The following is a 24,936-nucleotide window of genomic DNA, read 5'->3' on the forward strand; positions in this document are numbered from 1 at the left end:
ACAATACCTTACATATGTCTTATGAAAACTATAGCAAATTGACAGTGTTTTCTCACTTTTTATATGAGAAAACTTAAACTGGAAGGGATTAAGCAATTTACCCAAGGACACACAACTTGCAGCCAGCAGTCCAAATTTGATCCCCAATTATCTAGCACTAAAGTCCCTGGTCATAATCACTATATTACAATTCCTCTCCTAAAAACAGTTTCATGCTGAAAAAAAACCCTCATTTTTGTACTTTTCAGAAGTGTATCAATAAATTAAGGGAAGCACCTACCAAGTATCAGGTACTATGCTGAATGCTTAAGAGAAAATAAAATTTTTTAAATTTGCCTTCAAAAGACCTCTCAGCCCAGAGGAAAAATAAATGTGTCTAAATGTTTTGAAGACTATGATGAAGGTAAATACAAAGTGCTATGAGGAAGAAAAAAAAGGTCAACTAATTCTCCTCGGTCGTTAGGAAAGGCATAACTCAAGAATGTGGCATTTTAGCTTAGTCTTGAGGATGAAGACAGGCAATAACTATTAGCATCCACTGAGTGTCTACACTGTGTTATGTACTGTGTTAGATGCACCTCATATTTTAGACCTAATTCTTACAGTCTTAAGGTTATTATTTCTTTCTACAAATAAAAATAATAAAGCTTACAAAAGTTAACTTCCCAAGGGAAAAAATTGTAACATTTACTGTTTATCATTTATTGAACTAATAATTGCCAGGCACACATTTAATTCTCACAATGGTAGAAGTGTGTATGGTTAACATTTTAGATGAGGAAACAGGCTCAGAGAAGTTAAATAATTTATACAAAGCCATAAAGAAATTAAGTGGTTAAACCACTATTAGAGTCAAAATCCATCTGACTGCACCGCACAAAATACATCCATGTATTTGTAGTAAATAGCAAGGATGATAATAAACTATTTGTTGAGGAAATATAATGGTAAGGCATCGCACTAAGTACTCTATATACATTGCTTCATTTAATCCTGACAGCACCTGTGTGATTATTTTCCTTTTTACATATAAGAAAACTAAGGACCAGAGACATTCAGACTCAAGGACATACAGTTATTAAGAGTCATGAAAGGGCTTCAAAGCCATTGTGAGAGTTCAGTCAGAGTGGTAGTAAAAATATTAAGAGAAAAATATTAGAGAAAGTTATATAGTCTCAAACCCTTTTGGAAGGCCTAGGGTTTTTTCTATAGTTCTTGGCTGAAGGTAGCCTTGTCCCCTTAGTTAAATAAATTAGAATAGAAACAAAGGAATGTGAGGAGTTTACCTAACTGACTTGTTTACTCATGTGGTTCTAAAATTAACCTTTGATCATTCCAGATGGCTCTCTTGGGGTGGCAGTTGACCAGGGATATTACCCTCTAATGGTGTTTGCTTTAGGCCTCGAAACCTGTCCTTTAATCTTTAACCTCTAGTGGTGTTGACTCAGAGTTTTTGTCATTTAATGCATGCTAAATAAAGGCCGGTGGTTGCAACTGTTTCCAGCACTCTCCAGGGAGTCTGTAAGCGGCCCGGCACTCAAACTGGCAAAGCATAATATCTGTGTGTTAGCGTACTTTATTCATTCATCATTGAATCAGGGTCTGCAGGACAGACCCCTGCAGGTGGTGACCCTGGCAAGCCATATTATGGCTGACTCTAAAAGCTATTATATGTAACTACTGTAATGTCTATCTATGTATAATAAAGAGTTTACAAAACAGACAAGACATAGAACAGCATTCTAGGTCGTTAAGAACCATATAGCCAAGAGCCTGAGTATGCAAGTGGAAAGCACATATAAGAATTTTCTAAGTAGTTCAATACAGGCTGTGAGTAAGAAATTAACACAACTGACAACCCACTTTATAGACCTGCACTGTTCAATACAGTGAGTAGCCAGTAGCTATATATGGCCATTCCAAATTGAGACACATTATACACGTAAAATACATACCAGATTTCAAAGATTTAATATTTTAAAAACATGTAAAATATCTCACCAAGTTTTCACATTAATTACATGTTGAAATGATAATATTTTGGATATACTCAACTAAATAACATGTATTTCTTTTTACTTTTTTCCAAATGGATAACAAAAAAATAAAAATTATATGTGTCTCATATTATATTTTTATTGAATGGTACCGCTAGAGAATCTCTCCAAAATATATCTTAATTCTGCCCTTTTTTTCCATCTCCATTGCAATCACTTTATTCTAGACCCCCTGATTTCTTGGCAATACTACAACAACTCAATTGGTCCCTGTGCTTCTATTTTTGCTTACTTCCGATCTATTCTCCTATGAGCCAAAATAGTTTTTTTTTAAAAAAAGGAACATGAGTCAAATCATGTTATTCCCCCACTTAAAACTGTCCAATGATTTCCCACTGTACTTTAAGTAAAATTCAAACTTCTGACCATATCCTACAAAGCACCCAAATGACTTGAACTCTGACTACCTCTCCAAACCAACTTGTACCACATTGTTCCCCTTCAGCTACTCTGCTTCAATCATGTTGGCCCCCTTTCAGTTGTTTGAACACACTAAGTTCCTTCCTAACTTAAGGCCATGACAATGTCATTCTTTGTGCCTAAGATGCTCTTACCTTTGCTCTTCACAGAGCTGGCTTTTATTCATTCCCTGACCATACTCTTGAAATACGTTCCTTCATAGCACTGAATACAATTTGAAATTTTGTAAGTGTGTGTATTTCCTTGCTTTGTTTATTCACTGACTCCTGCTCCAGTAGACTGTGAGCAACATGAGTGCCAAGACCAACATGTATGACATTCAACAAAACATAACTGAATCTACTAGTAGGCATCCAACTGATATTTGTAAAATAAATGACTAAAATAGTACATGCCATTACTAAAAATAAATTCATATTAAAATAAATATAAAGCATATTAAGAGATTAGAATATATCTTAATTCCAATTTTTGGAGCAATTGTTTGGCCTAATATAATTCATAATATTAAACAAAATAATCTTTAAGAACTAAATCTACTGTTTAGATACTTAATTCTACTTACAAAATAAAAATATTCAAGGAAAAGTCCTATTTGGGAATTTAAGAACTTGTGCTGTTAACAATAGTAATTACTATATTGCCATTCAAAGCAATCTAAAATTTATCACATATGCAATGACAAATCTTCAAATATTTTAGGCAAGGGCATGGTCTAGCTTTCTGTAGTCTCATCCCATTCCAGGTTATTTTCTAAACTACTACATGGATTTATACTTCCATAAAATCTTTCAGACTAATCTACATCTTGGAAAGGATGAATTAAAAACAGAATATTGAATCTACCATCTCAAAATCTCATGAGAATCAAAACACTGAAATCATAACATCAAAGATGTTCATCAGATTATATCAAAGATGATATTATGATATATCATCTTCGATCCAGACATAAAGACTATGATGAAAGGGAAAATGTACTCCCCAAAAGTCTTGCTCTTCCACCAACCTCAGTTCAAAGTCAAATTTTACCTGCTATAACAAATGTACAATACAGTGATCAGAAAAGTAAATTAATACTCATCACATGCTGAGAAATTAGTGTTTCTGTACTATAATGCCAAACATTTACATTTTTACTACTAAAACTTAAATAATTGAGAAAACGTCAAAATTATTCTAGTATCCTAGAACTTCATTCTATGATGGTGATATTTAGCTTCAGCCAATTATTGATTTTCATGCTGAACCAATCAGCCTAAATATATTCAGAACACTCAAGATTAATAAGTATCTTTTACAACAAGAGAAGACAGCAATCATCAAATGAAACTGTGAGAATCTTACATTACCTGTCTGTGAGAGGCTGGGAGGGCATTCGTTTACTCAATGATGGAAGATCCAGGGAATCTGGTTTCTTATCCATTCTGCAACATGCTTGAATATTTAAGTACTTAAATATGTGCACCTTACCCTTTAAACATATCTGTGAATAAAAAATAAAGGCAATTTAACTATATAGCTCCAAATATAAATGATGTCTATCATTTTCTACTATTCAATAGTCTCAAATTACATTGAGACATCGCAACCTTGATTCATACTTTGCATATTTAAATAATTTGTACTTCTGACACCACGTGGAAAAATCTGACAATGCTGATACCAGCTAAAATTCTATTGCCATCTCTATTCTTATTTTAAAAAGTTAAGTTTTCAGTATTTCACTGGAGTTTTGTTGTTAAAAGCAGAATGTGTAAACTATTAAACAATATAAAGTTCACAACTCATAAAAGTGTTCTTTATTTGAAAAACTGAAAAGAAACATATTCATTGGAATGGTAAGAAAAGAATAAAGAAATTATCTATGGAATTCTTTTCTTTTTTCTTTTTCTGTTTTTGAGATAGAGTCTTGCCCTGTTGCCCAGGCTGGAGTACAATGACACGATCTCAGCTCACTGCAACCTCCACCTCCTAGGTTCAAGCAATTCTCCTACCTCAGCCTCCTGAGTAGCTGGGATTACAGGTGTATGCCACCACATTCGGCTAATTTTTTGTCTTCTTTAAAGTAATCTTATCAAGAAGTTTGGCATAAACACTGGAAAAAGGCTAATATTAAAAAATGTAAATATAGGAAAAATGAATTTCTTGATAAACTGGTAAGATTAAAATAATAAAAGAAAACAATGGTCAATTCAACTAGAATAGTACCCTAGAAATTACTTTCATTGGCTATAGAGAAAATGAATAATGAGGAATAAAATACTATGTGAACAAAAATAGTCTGTGTAAAAACACTATAAATGAGAGGTAAGAAAACTGTAAGTTAGCTTTACCAAGGTTAATTACAGTCAGAGTGACAGCAAATAAATATTTCCTGAAATTCTAATAAAAATGTAACATTTTATGGGCTCATATAAGCTTACCTTGTATGCAAAAAATCAACAAAGAAAACAGTAAGACAAGAACATTAAAAAGCAATTATCATTACAGGTCAAAAGGAAGAATGTTTCTTAGGTAATTCTAACAGATACTAGGTCTGTCTTGACCACTGAAAAATTTCATTTAAAAGAAAAATTAAAACTTTTGAGCTATTAGAATAGAAATATATTAATTACCAATTAAATATGTTAAATATTAATTTTCTATTACAAATTATTAAATATTATCAACCAAAATGTACTAAAATTAAAATATCTGAGATAGTATCCTATTATATGTCCAAGCCAAACAAAGAGATAGTATCCTATTATATGTCCAAGCCCAACAAAAATTTATCTTAATTACCAAATTAAGATCTGGTAAATAATTCCCTTTTGTATATTTTAACTTTTTATCATAGTACTTCATGTACACAGTTTTTAAACTCAAAAATAATTATAAAGCTGACAAGACATAATCCTTAATTCTACTTCTCTCTCTCTTTTTTTTGGAAAGCAGTGTCTCATTCTATTGCCCAGGCTGGGGTGCAGTGGCGCAAATACGGCTCACTGCAGCCTTGACATATTGGGCTCAAGTGATCCTCTGGGATTAGCTGGGATGGGATTACATCCCATGCCTGGCTAATCTTTTTTATATTTTGCAAAGGCAGGGTCCCACTATGTTGCACAGGCTGTTCTTGAACTCTTAGGTTCAAGGGATCCTCCCACCTTCTCCTCCCGAAGTACTGGGATTACAGGCATGAACCACAGTGCCCAGCCCACTCTACTTCTTTCAATCTCTAAGACCGAATTCCCACTTTAAACTCTTTTAGTTGAATTTCTGCCTTCATATTTATGAATTATTTGCCTTCATATTTATAAATAACATACTTCTACTGCTATTTGTTTTAAATTTTTCAATCGTAGATTCATTGGAGTCTCATTAAGGAAGATGAGAACTTGGATTTCTAACATTATTCACACCCACCATCCCAGCCTCCCCACTTCCTATCAATTCACATAAAATACTTCTCTCTGCAGAAGCATAACATAGTGATTAAAAGCATGGACTCTGGAGTCACACTGCCATAGGTTGAATCCTAGCTCTAACCCATGCTAGCAATGGGACCTTGAACAAGTCATTTAACTCCTATGCCTGTTTCCTTATATGCAAAATGAGGATAATGACAGTACATGTTTTACAGGGTTAATATAAGAATTAAATAAGTTCAATATATGTAAGGCATTTTCAACAGTGTCTGTAACACAGTAAGTCCTATACAAATGTCTGCTTTTATAGCTATGTCCCAATTTTTTACTAAATCAAAATCCAGTTTTTACATTATTATGACCAAGAAAATATTCACAAACTCTGCAGAGTAATAGGATTACATTTCCTTTCTCCTATAAGTTTTGTTTTTTCTAAAGTAATTTATGGCCCCATTTTTTTCCTTTGAAAAATTTTCTATATGCCTATTATAAATTCATTCTTGACTTTGACAGATCTATAAAACATCTCTCCATGTGGACAAACACATTAAGTCCTCTCTTTCTTTCTTTTTCTTTCCTTCCTTCCTTCCTTTCTTTCTCTCTTTTGAAAAATGTTCTATATTCCTATTATAAACTCATCTTGACTTAGAACTATAAAACATTTCTCCATGTGAACAAATACAAGTCCCTCCCTCCCTCCCTCTCTCGGTTTTCCTTCCTTCCCTCCCTCCCTCCCTCCCTCCCTCCCTGTTTTCCTTCCTTCCTTCCCTCCCTCCCTCCTTCCCTGTTTTCCTTCCTTCCTTCCCTCCCTCCCTCCCTCCTTTCTGTCTCTCTTTGTTCGTTCGTTCTTTCTTCCTTTCTTCCTTCCTTTTTTTAAATTTTTACAACTCCTGTACTCCAAACTGCTGACTGCTGCTTACTAGGCCTATGCATATCTGTCAATCTCAGACATGATGAACTTCTCTTTTTTTAGTTTATTCCCTCACTTTGGTATATTACACCCTCTGCTAGCATCCTAAGAAAGGGTACACAGGAGTTAAAATTTCTAAGACCTTGCATGTTTGAAACTTTTCTCTACCTCACATTTGATAATAGTTTGGGTGTAGAATGTTGAAAATATTTTCTTAGTCCTCAAAGGTATCATTCCAATCTGGCAGCATGGCTGCTGCTAGAAAGTCATTCTGATTAGCACTCCTATTAATATGCTCCATTTTTCCTCTTTATTTTTTTCCTCCAGCTTCATTAAAGTATGAGTGTCAAATAAAAATTGTTTATATTTAAGGTGTACAATGTGATGCTTTGATATACAGTTGACCCTTGAACAACACAAGTTTGAACTGTGCAGGTCCATTATATATGGATTTTCTTCCACCTCTGCCACTCCTGTGATAGCTAAACCAACCCCTCCTTTTCCTCCTCTTCAACCCTGTTAAACGTGAAGACCTTGGGATTTTTATGATGATCAACTTCTACTTAGCAAATAGTAAATATATTTTCTCTTCCTTAGGATTTTCTTAATAACATTTGCTTTTCTCTAGCTTACTTGGTTATAAAAATACAGTAAATAACATGTAACATACAAAATATGTTAGGCAACTGTTTATGTTATCAATAAGCCTTCCAGTCAACAGTAGGCTACTAGTAGCTAAGTTTTTTGCAAGTCCAAAGTTATACATGGATTTTTATGGTATGTGGGAGTCAATGCCCCTAACCCCCATGTTGTTCAAGGATCAACTGTAGTATACATTGTAAAATGATTGCCACAGTCAAGCTAATTAACATGCCCATCACCTCATATAGTTACCTTGTTTGTATGTGTTGTGAGAACATTTCAGTTCAATTATCTGAACAAATTTCTAGTATACAATACAATATTATTGACCATTATCATCATGCTCTACAATAGGTCTCCAATACTTACTCATAACTGAAGGATGGTATCATTTAAAATCTCCCCTTTATCCCACCCCCAGCCCCTGATAACCACCATTCTACTCTCTATCACTATGAGTTCAACTTCTTATTTTATTTTTTTAAGAATCTACATATATGTCAGATCATGCAGCATTTATCTTTCTGTGTCTGGTTTATTTCAGTTAGCATAATGGTCTCAAGTTTCATCCATGTTGTTGCAAACGACAGGATTTCCTTCTTTTCCTAAGGCTAAATAATATTGCATTACACACAGACACATCCCCCACCCCCCAACACACACTATATTTTCTTTACTCATTTATCTGTTGACAGACATATAGGTTGTTTCCATATCTTGACTGTAATGAATAATCCAATGAACATGGGAGTGCAGATTATTTCTTTAAGATCCTGATTCCATTTCCTTTGGATATTGTAATTTGTAAGGAATGTACACTTGGTCTAGCTCCCGTTTCCTACACACAGCTCCTAAAATTCCTACACAATCTCTTAAGTGATAAGTATCCTTTCGTATACTAATAAATGACTGGTGGCTGAGAGCTTCTGGATAGCCACAGGATAGGGGCCTGATTGCCAGGAAAAACAACCATGGGAATAAGAGAGTTGAAACTCTCAATCCTACCTCTCTCACCTCCAGGAACCAGAGAAGGGCTGAAAGTTGAGTTGATCACCAACGATCAATGATGGAACCAATCATGCCTCCTCAATGAAGCTTCCATAAAAACCAAAAGGACAGGATTCAGAAAGCTTACAAATTGCTAAACACATGGAGATGCCTGCAAGGTGGCGTGATCAAAGAGGGCATGGAAGCTTCGTTGAGTCTCAGAAAACAATACACCAAAATGAAAGCCTCAGAAGCAGCCTCAGAGGCAAAGTCTTTCTCTGACTTTCTCCCGGCCCCCTGTCTCTCACCTACTCACTCTCACCAGGGACAAGTCATGGAAACAAGAATTTCTCTTCCCCAAGGCCAGTCATAGGCACTAGAACCCCTTCTTTTCCAAAGCAAGCCATAAAGCCTAAAAATATTACTCTAAGCTTCCCCTAACTTTCTGTGTAACCACTGGTCATAAAGAAATTAAAACCCTCATTCCAGAGGAGTCCTATCCTATATGCAGGAGGAACAAACGCTACAACAGAGACGCCAAGAAAAGGCCTTGCTAGGTTCTCCCACTCCAACTATTACCGTTAGCTTATACTCTTTTTTTTTTTTTTTTTTGTCCAATCACATTTTTACATCACTGTCCCAGTCTCAGTTGAATCTAAGCATAAGTCAGTTAACTTTCTCTATATCTTTGGGTCCGCATTCTGAAGGCTCCAGTGTCACGTAAAACTATATCAAATAAATTTTTTATCCTTTTATCTTGTTTACTTGTTTTTTGTTATAGGGGTATAAGCCATGACCCTTACAATGGGGAAGAAAGGGATCATCCCCTCTCTACCCCTTCAGTTGGCACCCCATCTCACATACCTTGTCCTATCCATCTCTTCCATCTGGCTATTCATTTGTATACTTTGTAATAAATCAGCAATAGTAAATAAAGTGTTTCCCTGAGTTCTGTGAACCACTCTAGCAAATTAATTGAATATGAGGAGGGGGTCATGGGAACCTGAATTCATAGCTGTTCAGTCAGAAGTATAGATGAGCAGTCTGTGGGACTGAGCTCTTAACCTATGGGATCTGATGTTGACTCCAGGTAGTGTCAGAATTCAATTGAATTATAGGACACCCAGTCAATGTCTGCTGGAGAACTGCTTGGTGGTATGAAGAAATCTCCACACATTTTGGTGACCAGAAGTGAAGTATTTTGTATTGAGGGTTAGACTAGAAAAACAGTTTGGTTTGTTTTTCTATCTTTTACAGATATATACCCAGAAGTGGGATTAAAGGACTATGTTAACTTTTCTTCCCAGGTCCACAAGGAGCATGGTTAAAGGCAAAAACTTCCCAGTGCCATACCTTCATTCACCTTCCCATCTGGGAGACTAGAGTTTTTTGTCTAACTTTCCCACGTGGGAAGGGTAAGCAGCCCAGGTGAGCTCCCTTTGTTTAGAAAGCCCACCAAAAGCCTTGGAAGGAGGGCCTCTGTTGCAAGCCAGGCAGTCAATCCAGCAACAGAGTCAAAGATCAATCACTCCAGAGGAAGTTTGGAAAAGCTCCCCTCACTGGACAAGAACTTGAATGGGGTGGGAGTAACTCTGGGGTTAAAATCCCTCCTACTCCCTTACTTATAGGGACTACATCTCTGGATTCCCTCCCACGACAGGGTGGGAGCTCTCTATCTATTTCTCTGTCTGTCTGTCTATTTCTCTTTCCCTGCCTAATAAATAGCTTTTCCCTAAAGCTCTTTGGGTTCAATATTTACTTGAACAATATCACGGCACCATCTGGGTCTCCTCCTCATTCTTGGGTGAGTAAAAGGCCAAGGACCTGGAAAAAACATATCTGATCGGGGAACAATGAGCGCCTTTGGAACATCCCTGCAGCCCTGCTCCTGTCTCCCAGTTACAGGATTGCAATATCATATGATAGCTCTATTTTCAGTTTTCTGAGGAAGCTCTATACTGTTTTCCATAATGGCTGTAGAATTTTACATACCCATCAATATTGTACAACAGTTTCCTTTTCTCCATATCCTTGCCAGCACTGGTTATCTTTTCTTTTTGATAATAGGCATCCTAACAAGTGTGAAGAAATATCTCATTGTGGCTTTGATTGACATTTCTCTGATGACTAGAAATGCTGAACATCTTTACATACAGCTGTTGGTCATTTGTATGTCTTCTTTGAAAAAATGTCTATTCAAGTCCTTTGCCTATTTTTTAATTGGGTTATTATTAATTTTTTTGCTATTGAGTTGTATGAGTTCCCTATATATTTTGGCTATTAACCCCTTATCAGATATATAGTTTACAAATATTTCTGGATATACACACACAAAAATTAATGTGCTCCCTTTTGTTTTAATGAAGGCCTTTTGGTGTTTTGGTCTCTTTCATGTTAGAGATTATTCTTGCAATGTCTAATGATCCGTGGGTGTCTGATCATTTTCTTTTGTTAGACAGAGTCTTACTCTGTAGCCCAAGCTGGAGTGCAGTGGCACGATCTCGACTCACTGCAACCTCCACCTCTGGGCCTCAAGCGATTCTTGTGCCTCAGCCATCTGAGTAGCTGGGACTACAGGCGTGCACTACCATGCCCAGCTAATTTTTTTGTATTTTAGTAGAGACAGGGTTTTACAATATTTCCCAGGGTGGTTTCAAGCTCCTGAGCTCAGGCAATCTGCCTGCCACGGCCTCCCAAAGTGTTGGGACTATAGGTGTGAGCCACCACACCCAGCCCTTTTTTGTTTTGTTTTGTTTTGTTTTGTTTTGTTTTTAAGACAGGGTCTCACTCTGTTGTCTAGGCTGGAGTACAGTGGCATGATCACAGCTCATGGAAGCCTCCAACTACTGGGTTCAAGCAATCCTCCTACCTCAGCCTTCCAAGGTTTCAAAGTACTGGAATTATAGGCATGAGCTACCACCTGATCTATCTGTTAATTTTGAAAGGGGCTAATAAAAAACAAACTGGAAGCTCTGTGTACATGGGGAAGTTTCCTGATGGTGAGCTTCCACCTATCTGGTGATCAGACACAGACTAGCCATTTCATCAGGTGACCCCAAAAGTTCAGTACCTAGATATGTCTCTTCTCCTGGCGCAGTTTACTAAGGAAGAAATCCACCAATTCTGTCTGAGATATGTAAGACAGGCTGCAAGCATTCTGGGAGCCAAGCTGGAGAGTCTCAACATTCGGCATGCAAGTATTCACTGTTTTCAGTATTGGGTCTCACTCTTGCTATAAGCTGTACCTGGAGCCCCTGACTCTGGTTCAATCCCTTTATAGCTTACTGTCCAATAGGGTACCACGAGCCACATTTTACTTTAAGTTCTGGGATACATGTGCAAAATGTTCAGGTTTGTTACATAGGTATACATGTGCCATGGTGGTTTGCTGTACCTATCAACCCATCATCCAGATTTTAAGCCCCACATGCATTAGGTATTTGTCCCAATGCTCTCCCTCCCTTTGCCCCCCACTCCCTGACAGGCCCCAGTGTGTGATGTTCCCCTCCCTGTGTCTATGTGTTCTCATTGTTCAACTCCCACTTATGAGTGAGAACATGTGGTGTTTGGTTTTCTGTTCCACATGTGTCTATTTAAATGTAGATTAATCAAATCAAAATCAAACTAAAAATTCAGTTCTTTTGTCATACTATATACTTTCGAGTACTCAGTAGCCACTATGGCTACCATATTGAATGGTACAGATATAGAACATACCCATCACCACAGCAAGTACAAGTGGGACAGTGCTTCTCTAAAGAGTGAATACCAGTCTTCTGCTGAGGCAAGAAGTGAGTCACCATCTGGCCACTGAGCTAAAGGAGAAAACCTAAGGATTCACCTATTCCTTAGAATAAATTCTGACCTTCTGCTGAGGCAAGTAAGGCATAGTCTGTGGCTGTGGGGCTGAGGGCCAGAATCTGAGGGTGTAAATCTTAGAACTGTGGTGTTTAATATGGGAGCTACCAGTTACATGTACAATTTACATTTAAATTAATCAAATTAAAATAAAATGTAAAGTTTGGATCATTAGTTGCACTAGCTATATTCCAAGCATTCAAAAGCCACATGAACAAGTGGCTACAGTATTGAACCAGTGTCAGTTATAAAACATTTCCATCATTCAGAAAGTTCTACTGGACAGCACTGCCTTAGATATTCCACAACCCATCATGTTTTCAGTACCTAATCCCTACATTCAGAGTTGCATGTTTCCTCCAATACTCAAGGCATTCCCAGGTTTGACTTGTAAATCAACTTGCTTCCGATTGCCTTCTCCCATAGCAGGCACAAGTTTCAGCTTTCTTCATTCTGCTAAAGCAGCTACTACCAGCCCTCTAGCCAGTCTTTAGTTGAATGAGGAAAGGTAAACCCTTTGGAATGAGTGGAATGTACTTTTGTAGGAAGAAAAAGACAACCTTTCTTCTGGATGTCTGCAAACCCTCTTCCAGGGCACACAGCATAAAGTACCATTTCACTGCTACGTGCTCCTCAGCCAAATACTCTTGTGAAATCTAAGTAAAGGCACTAGTTTCTACTATTCTATTTTCCATTTTCAGATTGACATCTCTTACCTACTGTCCTCTTTCTTCTCTTTCATTCTTGTCCTTATGGGTTTATATCATAGTTTATTCCTTAATTATCATTTTAGAGGATTCCACATGGATTTAATTCTCACTAAACTAAAAGTCATAATTAATATTTTCCACTTGTATCTTGTTCTTCCTGTTATAATTCCATCTCTCAGTGCCAAAAATGTGCTCCAATCAATCCCACAACAAATCCCAAGTAGATATATACCTGAGTGGGAAATAGAGAGACTTCAGAGTCTCTTTTGTAAATAACTAACAACCAGAATTATCATTTCACAAGCAGAAAGTTATTATCTAGGTTTTCCAAATGCTATCCTAGAGCCTAAGCTAAAACTCCTACCAAAATGCAAAAGTTAATGCTCAGAAAAACTTTAGACAACAGTTCCTAAGCAACAAATTATCTCTTGATTTAGGTGCTTTTTGATTTACCAGTCACAAACAGATAAAATTATGATCAAAAATGAGAAGAAATATGTATAATATCTTTATTACAAACCTGTGCTGGTGGTACTTGCAATGGATTGTTATCCAAAATTATTACTTGTAAATGATGCAGCTTTCTGTAACAAACTGGAATTTCGGTCACTTTATTACAAGAGAAATCCAGCTTGACTAAGGGAAGATCTCCTAATTCTGGTCAGAAACAAAAAACAGTTAATTAAATTTTACGTAGTTACTCTCTTATTCATGTGAGTAAAAATAGTGAACATCTTACCATCTGGCAAAACATGAAGATTATTTCTTCTTATATTTAGCTCCCTAAGTGAATGTAATTTCCCCATTTGTTGGGGAAGGACTTGAATCTCATTGCAGCTAATATCCTAAAGAAAACAATAAAACAGAATTATAACAAGCTAACTGAGAAATATATATACACACACACACATATATATTCTGATCTTTAAATTAAAGCACATGGTTAATAGCTAGCAAAAGTTACCATCTAATGTCATTGCTCTAAAGATGGATTATCTGGCAGATTTCTATTTATATTATATCATGAAGTCAACCTAGCACAGCAAATAGAAACTTTCCATACAAAAATTTGAGGTTATAGATTAGTAACTACATAAGTCTGCCTCTTGAAAAATCTCAACTAAAGACCATCTCATACCAGCCAAAACCAGAAATAAGAATGATCCAGCACTCTTCATGTACAGGTAAAGTAAAAGACTAACAACTCTCAAACATTGTATAATCTGTCAATTACAGTAGTTGTCTTGAGATACTTCGTTGGGCAGAAGCTAAGAAAGTCAAGGATTTACAAATGTGCATTAGAGAAACAGACTATGATCAGGATCAATTTAATTAAATTGCTTTCTCCAAAGGGATACAAAATGAGAAGTAAGCTCAAACACTTGTGACTCACATCATAACTCAAAGACATTCTAAGAGATTTGAGTTGGAAATCTCTCAGGTATCTCTCAGGAAATCTCTGCAGTCAAAATCCAAACCTCAATTTAAAGGTAAACAATATCAAGTTTCCATAATAACAAATTGAGGTTTTTATTTATTATCATAATAACAAAATAAAGAACAGTTGCAGTGAACTATCCTCTCTCCCCTCTTTCTTATAATAATACCAACAAAAAGAAGAGAAATCTACAGCATGGTGTCAGACAGTAATCATTCTAGACACACCTCAAATGAAATTCTTATTCTACTGCAATTGCCACCAATTTCCAACTTTTAGTGAAAATGGCATTAGTTTGGATGGAGGAGAATAGTACATACATTCAGTTTTCAAAATAATAGTAAATCCATGCAGAGAAGAATATAATAATGCTATAGATGATTAAGAAAACATATCCTACACATGTCTTTCAAACAATATCTAAGGCATCTTCATTCAACAAGAAATATTTATTGAATGCTATTAATATTTGATAGGTAGTGTTCCAGGGACTGGGGATATATAAAGGAACAAAATAAAATTTCCTGCTCTCATAGCTCTTCATGGAGTTCACATGCTAGCAAGGGGAGTAAACTATACAATATGCTAGAAGGTAATAAGTACTATTTAAAAAATAAATAACAACAGGGTAGGAAAATGGCTATGCTCACAATAGCAGATATACTAGCTCATCTCATAGAGAAGGTGATTGGCAGAGCTAAAAGAGTGAACCATACTAATATATAAGAAAGGAATATTCCAGAGAGAAGAAACAATAAAAGTAAATGTGCTCAGGCAGAGCACACCTGACACCTTACAAAGAACAGCAAGGAATCAAGTGTAATTAGAGGGAAATGGGCAAGGGAGAGAGTAGAATAGAGGGAAGGATATGACTTTAGTTTTTATTCTGAGATATGGGTAGGAACCAGAAACTTTTGAACAGAGGATTGACATGATCTGACTTATATTTTGACAGGATCACATTAGCTGCTATGTTCAGAATAGACTATTATTCAAATGATGGATAATAAAAGTTTGCAAAAATGTTCTTTAAACATTATTGCTTCTTTCTAAAGGTATTTAAGATTTCCACATGGAAAATCCATAGAAATTTGAGAGATGGCTGTCATTTCCCAAGAGAAATACACCCAGGCATAGAAAATGAACCCACACCAGTGGGTGTTCTACAAAATATTCTGCAGAGGATTGGAGGCCAGAGAGTATTTCCTAGGTTTCTAATGATAGAATTTCATTACTGTTGATTATCACATCATGTGGAAGAGTATCATGGGAAAATAGTTTGACAGGGAATACACACAAATTCAACATATGATTTACAACTGTCAACTAGCCCTCCTAATGCTATCTACCCATCTACTGTTACTGATTTCAAGAGTTTAAATCACAATAATTTCATAGTACTTACTAAAAAAAATAGTATTTAACATTTAAACACTTTCTACTTAAATAAAAACACAGTTGGTTCTCTGTATCCATGGGTTCTGCATTCATGAATTCTACCAAATACTAATCAAAAATATTCAGGAAAAAAAAGCATGGTTGTGCCTGTACTGAACATATATTGACTTTTTTTTCCTGTCATTACTCCTTAAATAATACAACATAACAACTATTCACATAGCATTTACACTGTATTAAGCATTATAAACAATCTAGACATGATTTAAAGCATACAGGAGAACGTGTGTAGGTTGTAAGTAAACACTATCTTTGTATATAAAAGACTTGAGCATTCATGGATTTGGGTACGGGGTGAATCCTGGAACCAATACCCCATAGAGGGACAACTGCGCTGGAATTAAACTAAAACTCCTAATTATTTTTGACATTTCATTTATCTGAAAATTACATCATGTAATGAAATTAAAAACATAGGGCCAAAAACTAAATTTAAAAGAAATAAATTACAGAGACATAAAATCTTTCATCCTCAGCAAACTGACACAAGAACAGAAAATGAAACACCGCATATTCTCACTCATAGGTGGGTGATGAAAAATGAGAACACATGGACACAGAAAGGGGAGTACTAAACACTGGGGTCTATTGGGGGGAAAAGGGGAGGGCCAGTGGGAGGGGGTGGTGGGGAGGGATAGCCTGGGGAGAAATGCCAAATGTGGGTGAAGGGGAGAAGGAAAGAAAAGCACACTGCCATGTGTGTTCCTACGCAACTGTCTTACATGCTCTGCTCATGTACCCCAAAACCTAAAATCCAATAAAAAATTAAAAAAAAAATTTTGAAAAGCATTAATGGTGTTCAAATAAAAGAAAATAATAGTCCCTTTTATTACAAACTTGTTAGATCACATCTGGAATCTTTGTTCATTTTTTAGTATAACATTAAGAGAGATTTTAAAGGGATCATTTTCTAAATAGAAATAGCTAAATGTAAAAAGTCATACAAAGGAATAAAGGTAATAAGGATGTCTAAGTTACAGAAAAACACATCTTAAGAGTTTAGTAAAATGGAGAGTAGGCACACAACAGATTACAAGTATCTGATTTCTTCATATGGTAGTCCCAGGATCAATGGAAAAAAATTATAGAAGCATGTATTTTGGTTCAAAATAAGAACGAGTAATAACAAATAGAGTTTTGCACAGGAGAATTAGAACAGTCATGCATGTACACACACACACACACACACACACACACACACATACAGAATTGTCCACCATTGAAAATATACAGTAGATGTGTCAGGGATTCCTACATTAGGAAGTGGTTGTATCTGATCACTTCTAAGATCTTTTATAATCTCTAAATTATATGTTTCTAAAACATAAGGTAAAATTCAAGGAAGTTTCCTTGTATTATAATTGGACATTGATTAGACATGCAGGTATTCCTTAATGAATAAAAGGTACTCCTAAAATTTCTGCTCATTACATTCTGTTAAAATTAATTTCTCATTTAAAATTGGAGGTAAGTTCCTCAAGAAAACTTTTGGGCCCCTGGATATAATATAGTCATACATAAGAATACTTTAGGACTTTAGGCCAGGCACAATGGCTCACACCTGTAATCCCAGCTCTTAGGGAGGCTGAGGCAAGTAGATCAATTGAGGTCAGGGGTTCAAGACCAGCCTGGGCAACATAGTGAAACCCTGTCTCTACGAAAAATGCAAAATTTAGTTGGGCATAGTGGTGCATGCCTGTAATCCCAACTACTTGGGAGGCTGAGCACGAGAATTGCCTGAACCTGGGAGGCAGAGGTTGCAGTGGACAAAGATCGTGCCACTGCACACCAGCCTGGGTGACAGAGTAAGACTCTGTCTCAAAAAAAACAAAAAGAATACTTTAAAAGTATCTATTTATTAGCAAAGCATCATTCAAGATAAAAGTAAAGAAAAACAAGCAGCATGGTACACTGTGTAAAGTAGAGGTAAACAAAAGATATAAAAAATAGCTCAAAGGTTTGAGGATCTGAATATGTTTCTCTCACAATTCAATGTCCTTTAATACCTAAAATGTTATGTCCCAGGTAATTAATTTAAATTATTCTGTATTTCTATAATCAATTGCATATAATGGCGTCTTACCATTTATTTCAGTCTAAAAAGTATTATCACATAAGCAAACAGTGAGGAAGTTATGTTGCAAATTCTACTGTTTGTAGACACTTTCTTCTACCTCCTTTCTCTAAGGATATATCATAGTCTTACAAAAGCCTATTTAATAAATTCCCTTAGCTTTTCTCTAAGACCTTTACTGTCCATAAAATGGGTAAACAAATGCTTATTCATTTGAAAAGTATTTCTTAAAGTTTGTAAGCAAGCCTTCTAACATCACTAGGACTAAGAAAGAACCATGCTATTTTGTGACTGGGAAAACTCAGACATACAGTAGCTCAAGATTTTACTAAGTCTTACTGAATTGAGACATATACAAAGGTAATACTTTTTTAAAAAATTAAAATGAAATTCTATAAAATAATAATCTTCCAAAATGTAAAAGTGCATATATTATGCATATTACATTCAATTAATATAACTATTTACTCACCAACTCCATTAAATCTTTTAACTTCCCAATTTCTTCTGGAATGGATACCAGTTTATTATTACTGACGACCAAAACTTTAAGGGGAAGATCAAATAGGTATTTTGGCAATGTTGATAAAAGATTTCGACTGAAAAGAATCAGATAGTCTCATTATGAGAAATACGTATGAAATGTGACATATTAAAAAAGAAGAAATCACTTTGTAAGTAAATAATATTCTATCACTAAGTAATAATAATCACTGAGTGCTCACTTTGCATCAGGCACAGTGCTAAATTTCTTATACGCACTGTCTCATTAAATTCTCACATTAACAACACAAGATCAAGTAGTTATTATCTTCATTATACAAATCAGAAAATGAAAGTTAAAACTGCTTAAGTGACTTGCCCAAGTACAGCAGAGATCCATAGCATAGCAAAGCCTATGCAGTCAGACCTATGATACTGCTCTACACACCATCACTTCTCAAAAACCCGGAATGATTCTACTGAGCTCAAGAATGTCAGAACCTTGCTCCTTAATATGTCTTGTATATTCAATACTTCTATGCTAAGGAAAGTCTCCAGGAATAAATATGCATGCACTATGTTCAAATTTATAAAAGAATGAATAGGACTGTATCTTCAAAAACATGTAGTAACCCTAACCCATTCCCTTTTAAAGTTTAACAGCCTATTAGCACCTTTATCTCAGCTCAAAGTTGGTAAAAACATTCTCATCTCTGTAGATACATTTAAATATAATAACTAACATTAAAGAGCAGCTCATGTGAATTAACTCTCACAATGATACCCACTTTACAGATCATGAAATAGTCACAAAGAGTTTAAGTAAACTGCTCAAAGTCACACAGCTGTAAAGTGGGAGAGGCAGGATTCAAACCCAGGCAATCTGGCTCTGGGGCCTCGGCCCTCAAATTACTATGGTCAAATTTATATGCCAAAATCCAAAAAACCCCTTATGAAAATACACATTTTGCCATTCCATTTACATACTAACAAGCATTGATAAGCAATAAGCTATTATTTTTCCTATTTTTCAAAGTGACGTTTATAAACCTGTATGTAGCATTCTGTATAACATACACAGCAACAAAAGTCCAGTGTTACCCAAGAGGGAGACTTCAAGACCCTTCACCTCATCTTTTCTCTGGCAAAGGACATCCAGAAACACTAGACTGGCTTTAATCACATGGCACAAACAAACAAAAAATGGCAATGCCCCTCAACTAGCAATACTGGCCAGGCTGCTGGAATATCAAATGTGCTAGGGTCCTGTCATAATCCTTCATATTTTCAGGGTCTAGTAGGCTCCTTGGAAAAACGGTCCCTCTGGGCCCCTTCACACCAGGGCACACAAGGATCCTTCTGTAGGATTCTACTAAAAAAGGGGGGTAGTATATAGGAAGAGAGAAGAGTTGAAAAATTATCTTATAAGTTTATTAAGATATTTTCAGCAAAATAAATAAATACATGGAAGAAATAATGGCAAACTCATTCTAATACTTCTTCAGGCCAAAAATAGCTTAAAATCAGCTTATTTTCTTCCCTTAAAAAGCATATTCAGGGCGGAAACAGTGGCTCGCGCCTGTAATCCCAAAACTTTGGGAGGCCGAGGCAGGCAAACCATTTGAGGTCAGGAGTTTGAGACCAGCCTGGCCAATATGGTGAAACACTGTCTCTACTAAAAATTAGCCAGGCCTGGTGGGGTGCCTATAATTCCAGCTACTCAGGAGGCTGAAGCAGGTGGATTATTTGAACTTGGGAGGTGGAGTTTGCAGTGAGCCAAGATGGCACCACTCCACCCTGGGAGGCAGAACAAGACTCAAAAAATATATCTATTCATTGAGTTAACACATAATCATCTTTCATGAGAATCTGGTTTCTTCATACTAGCTAATAAGTTATTAATTGTCATTTTTTTTACTACATGCTTTAAAGAGGAAATCAGTCACTAGAACAAATGTTATTTCAATATAGTTTGCTCAAAGATTTTTATGACTATAAAAAACAATCAAAGTTGACTCTTACAGATCACAACAGGATAGAATCAGAGAAAGTTTTAGTAAACTAAGATTACCATATTTGTTAAGGGAGAAATATAATTCAGTTTTTGGCAAATCATTTTTTCTGCAAAAGAACAAAATGAAACAGAAACAAAGACAAAACTTAAACATACCTCACTTTCCACAAACCTCCCTTATGCCAGGCCAAGGAGATTTATACCTACTTAGAGAACAAGGATTGATATATATGGAAGGAAATTTCTCTCACACATTTCTTTTCCTTTTCCCTTTTCTTTTTTCTTTCCTTTTCTTTTTTCTCTTCTCTTCTCTTTTTTCTTTTCTTTTGACAGAGTCTTGCTCTATCACCCAGACTGGAGGGCATGGCGTGATCTCAGGTCACTACAACCTCTGCCTCCTGGGTTCAATCTATTCTCCTGCCTCAGCCTCCGAGTAGCTAGGATTACAGGTGTCTGTCACCTCACCCGGCTAATTTTTGTATTTTTCATAGAGATGGGGTTTCACCATGTTGGTCAGTCTGGTCTCAAACACCTGACCCTTGTGATCCGCCCACCTCGGCCTCCCAAAGTGCTGGGATTACAGGTGTGAGCCACTGCACCTGGCAGTGTAAAGTGGTTTCAGTTAAAATAGCATGTACTGTCAGGTAATATCACTGGAGGAGTCATATAAAAGAAGTGAGATGAGAACATTATCATTTATGTATATTATAGTTATTACTCCTCTATATGTGAATTTAGACAACTTGGTTAATGAGGAGATTATCCCTTCCAACTGAATAAAAAAAGAACAAATTCTAAAATTAAGTCAAAATATATCAATTTTCATTCAATGTTACTGATTTGGCAGGGAAAGTTTTGTCTTATACTTATTGAGTGTTCACTCTTTTATATACATAGGGTAAGAGCTATGTATGAATGAGAGCTCTACAGTCATACTGCTTTGATTTTAATCTTGGCTCTACCACTTGCTGCATATATCTATGAATCTGGACAAAGAGCTTAACCCAGTTTCCTCATCTGTAATGCAGGGATAACAATAATACCTATCTCAAAATGCTGTCATGAAAACTAGATAAGGTAATATGGGTAAAGCATTTGGAATACTGCTTGGCACATGATAAGCACTTACTAAGTATAAATACGAACTGTCATCCACTTCCAAACCTTTCAACATTCCCATCCCACTCTAACCATACTTGAAGTAGAAGCAAGAGGTCATAAAAGTGAGAAAAAATAGCTCAAGCACTGTTTCTTTGTTTCACATATCTAAGGATGCATGTAAAATCTGTATTGTGATGCTATAATTTCAGGAAAATATTTATAGTGTAAAGCCTTGCTATACAAACTGAGGTCTAAGGACCAGCAGGTAGGCATGGGCATTGCCAAGGGGCCTATTAGAAATGCAGACCCCACAACAGACCTAAGAAATTAGAATCTGCATTCTAACAGATCCCAAGGTAATTCCTATGTGTTAAAGTTTGAGAAGCTCCACTCTCAAGAACAAGATAAAAACCTACAAAATAACATGAACATATGAAAAACACAAATAAGATACTATTGAGATAAATTTAAGCTACACAGCCATATCAAACATATTCCTTTGCTACTAAAAAAGAATTAGAATGACAATAAAAAACAAAATTTATTTTTGTTTCCTTACCTAATGTTAAGGTATGTCAACATCTGCAGATTTTTAATGGCTTCAGGAATGGTTTTGATGCAATTATGATATAAATTTAATGTTTCCAGGGGTGCAAATAACCAGACATCAGAAGGAATTTCTGTAAAACGATTTCTGGAAAGATCTGGAAAAAAAAGTGTCTGAGTATTAGACATATACCTATATCTATGGTAATTAAAATAACTATTTTCACACTTGCTGAATCACTTAGAATCTAAGCAACTACTTAAAATATTTTAAAATAGACAATGTTACCCTTGAGGGGAAAAAAATATCATTAACAAATTCACTCATACACCCAGGTGCAGTGGCTAACACCTGTAATCCCAGCAGTTTGGGAGGCCAAGGCAGGAGAATCATTTGAGCTCAGGAGTTGGAGACCAGCCTGGCCAATATGGCAAAATGCTGTCTCTACTAAAACACAAAAATTAGCTGGATGTGGTGGTGGGTGCCTGTAATCCCAGCTACTCAGGAGGCTGAGGCAGGAGAATTGCTTGAACCCAGGAGGTGGATGTTGCAGTGAGCTGAGATCATGCCACTGCACGCCAGCCTGGGTAACACTGCGAGACTCTGTCTCAAAAAAAAAAAAATACTCATAGAATACATGTTTATTAACTAAGCATACTTCATATGCTTCAATATGTCTAAAATCCAAACATGCTATGTCTTTTAAAATAGCAATGAAGATTTATATCTAATCCTTAAAAGCAAACACAAAAATACCTCCCACGATCCCGCACCCCCCTCCATCTGCCTCTTCTTCTTTCACAGCCAAACTTACATAAATCCACAACACAACTAAATTTCTTACTTACCATAGACTTCTCAAGGCACTACAAACTGGTTTCTATGCACTCTCACATTCACCAATACCAACAACCAACATATCAATAACCATTCCATATGTCTGGAAATATTATTTTCCTTTGGCTTAGAAGACTATAATTCTGGGATCTCTTCCTAACACCTCTCTGCCTACTTCTTATTTTCTTTTGCTAGGTTTTCCTCTACCTGTATCATAAATGTGGGTGTTCCCAAGAACTATGACGTAAGACACTTTCTCTTCTTGAGATATACACCCCCAACCAGTAGGAGCCGCCCTCAATAAAGAGCGCTCCAAGTCCGCAACTGGCGCCGCCTCATCCCCTCGCGCCGCCTCATCCCCTCGCGCCGCCTCATCCCCTCCCACTGCCTCATTCCCTCACACTGCCTCTGAGCGACCACTCCACAGGCAGACATGATGGAAGTGGATCTCCCGGGGAAGCTTTTCGTTGGGGGCCTCAACCTCAAAACCAACGAGAAAGCCCTCAGGGCAGAGTTTAGCAAGTATGGCTGCATCGTCAAGGTGGACCTGATGAAAGACCGAGAAACCATGAAGTCGAGGGGCTTTGCGTTCATCACCTTTGAAAGCCCGGAAGACGCCAGGGCTGCCGCCAGAGATATGAATGGCAATTACCTGGATGGTAAGTCCATAAGGGTGGCCCAGGCCATGAAACCGGCGTTCCAGAGCAGCCGGTGGGGCCCGAGGCCCCCTAGCAGCTACAGCCACCCAATGTTCCCGCGCGGGATCCGTGGGGGTGGCGGCAGCCCGTGGCGACCCCCATCATGGGGCAGGCCCAATGATAATGGCGGCTACGTGAGGCGCTACAGAGCCCAAATGCCCATGAAGCACAGGCTGCAGCCGGTACTGCACTGGGCCAGCCCACGCCGCAAGAGGGCCGCACCATGGGGCCTAGCTCGCAGCGGTGGCAGTGAAATGCAGGGAAACACCCTAGCCTTGGGGGAGCGAGGCGGCTGCTCAGGCCTGCCCTGCTGGGAGCCTCCACACTACCACCCCTACCTGGGCTGGCAGACGCCCAGAGACAGCTACTCGAGCCGATACTACTACGACTCCCGGGATTTTGCTCCCTCACCCAGAGAGTACAGCCGCCATCATTATGGCCACTCCAGTGTCTGGGGCTACTGTCCCTCGAGAGGCCATGGCCACCGAGACGGCTACAAGGGTCGCGACCGTGACTATGCAGATCATCCAAGCAGAAGCCCTTACCGAGAGCCCTTTGAGAGCTGCGGGGACCCGTACAGCACCGCCCCCAGGCAGGGAACACCGCCATCTTATGTAAGAGAAGGCCGCCATGACGAGTACGGGGGCCGCTCCCCAGACGCGTACAGCCGGGGCCGCTCGCTCGACACCTATGGAGGGGGGCACTCGCTCAACACCTACGGAGGGGGGCGCTCCATCGACGCCTATGGAGGGGGCCGCTCCCTCGACGCCGAAGGTGGGGGCCGCTCGCTTGATGACGACGGAGGGGGCAGCTCGCTGGAAGCCTACAGCGGGTGCCGCTCGCTTGACACCAACAGAGGGGGGCGCTCCGTCAACACCTATGGAGGGCGCCGCTCCCTCCACGCCGACGGAGGGGGCAGCTCGCTGGAAGCCTACAGCGGGGGCCGCTCGTTCCACGCCTGCGGTGGGGGCCGCTCCCTCGAGGCCTACGGCAGGGGCCGCTCGCTTGACACCGACAGACGGGGGCGCTCCGTCGACACCTATGGAGGGCGCCGCTCCCTCGACGCCGACGGAGGGGGCAGCTCGCTGGAAGCCTACAGTGGGGGCCGCTCCCTCAAGGCCTATGGCAGGGGCCGCTCGCTTGACAACGACAGAGGGGGGCGCTCCATCGACACCTATGGAGGGCGCCGCTCCCTCGATGCCGATGGAGGGGGCAGCTCGCTGGAAGCCTACAGCGGTGGCCGCTCATTCGACGCCTATGGTGGGGGCCGCTCCCTCGAGGCCTACGGCAGG

General features: G+C 38.1%; 1 protein-coding gene across 9 annotated transcripts in view; it reads right to left on the reverse strand.

Moving 5' to 3' along the window:
* Positions 1–24,936, reverse strand: part of LRCH2 (leucine rich repeats and calponin homology domain containing 2) — a 113,124-nt gene that overhangs the window by 48,748 nt on the left and 39,440 nt on the right. For all 9 annotated transcript variants that reach the window (XM_078363118.1, XM_078363116.1, XM_078363115.1 and 6 more), the window contains exons 2-6: positions 22,122–22,266; positions 18,437–18,563; positions 13,734–13,839; positions 13,515–13,651; positions 3,830–3,963 (exon numbers count right to left, since the gene is read on the reverse strand). In XM_078363118.1, coding sequence (XP_078219244.1) covers positions 3,830–3,963; positions 13,515–13,651; positions 13,734–13,839; positions 18,437–18,563; positions 22,122–22,266 — 649 coding nt within the window. The remainder of the gene's footprint in view (positions 1–3,829; positions 3,964–13,514; positions 13,652–13,733; positions 13,840–18,436; positions 18,564–22,121; positions 22,267–24,936) is intronic.

The sequence above is a fragment of the Callithrix jacchus genome, chromosome X (genome assembly GCF_049354715.1).
Source record: "Callithrix jacchus isolate 240 chromosome X, calJac240_pri, whole genome shotgun sequence".
Classification (NCBI taxonomy): Eukaryota; Metazoa; Chordata; class Mammalia; order Primates; family Cebidae; genus Callithrix; species Callithrix jacchus.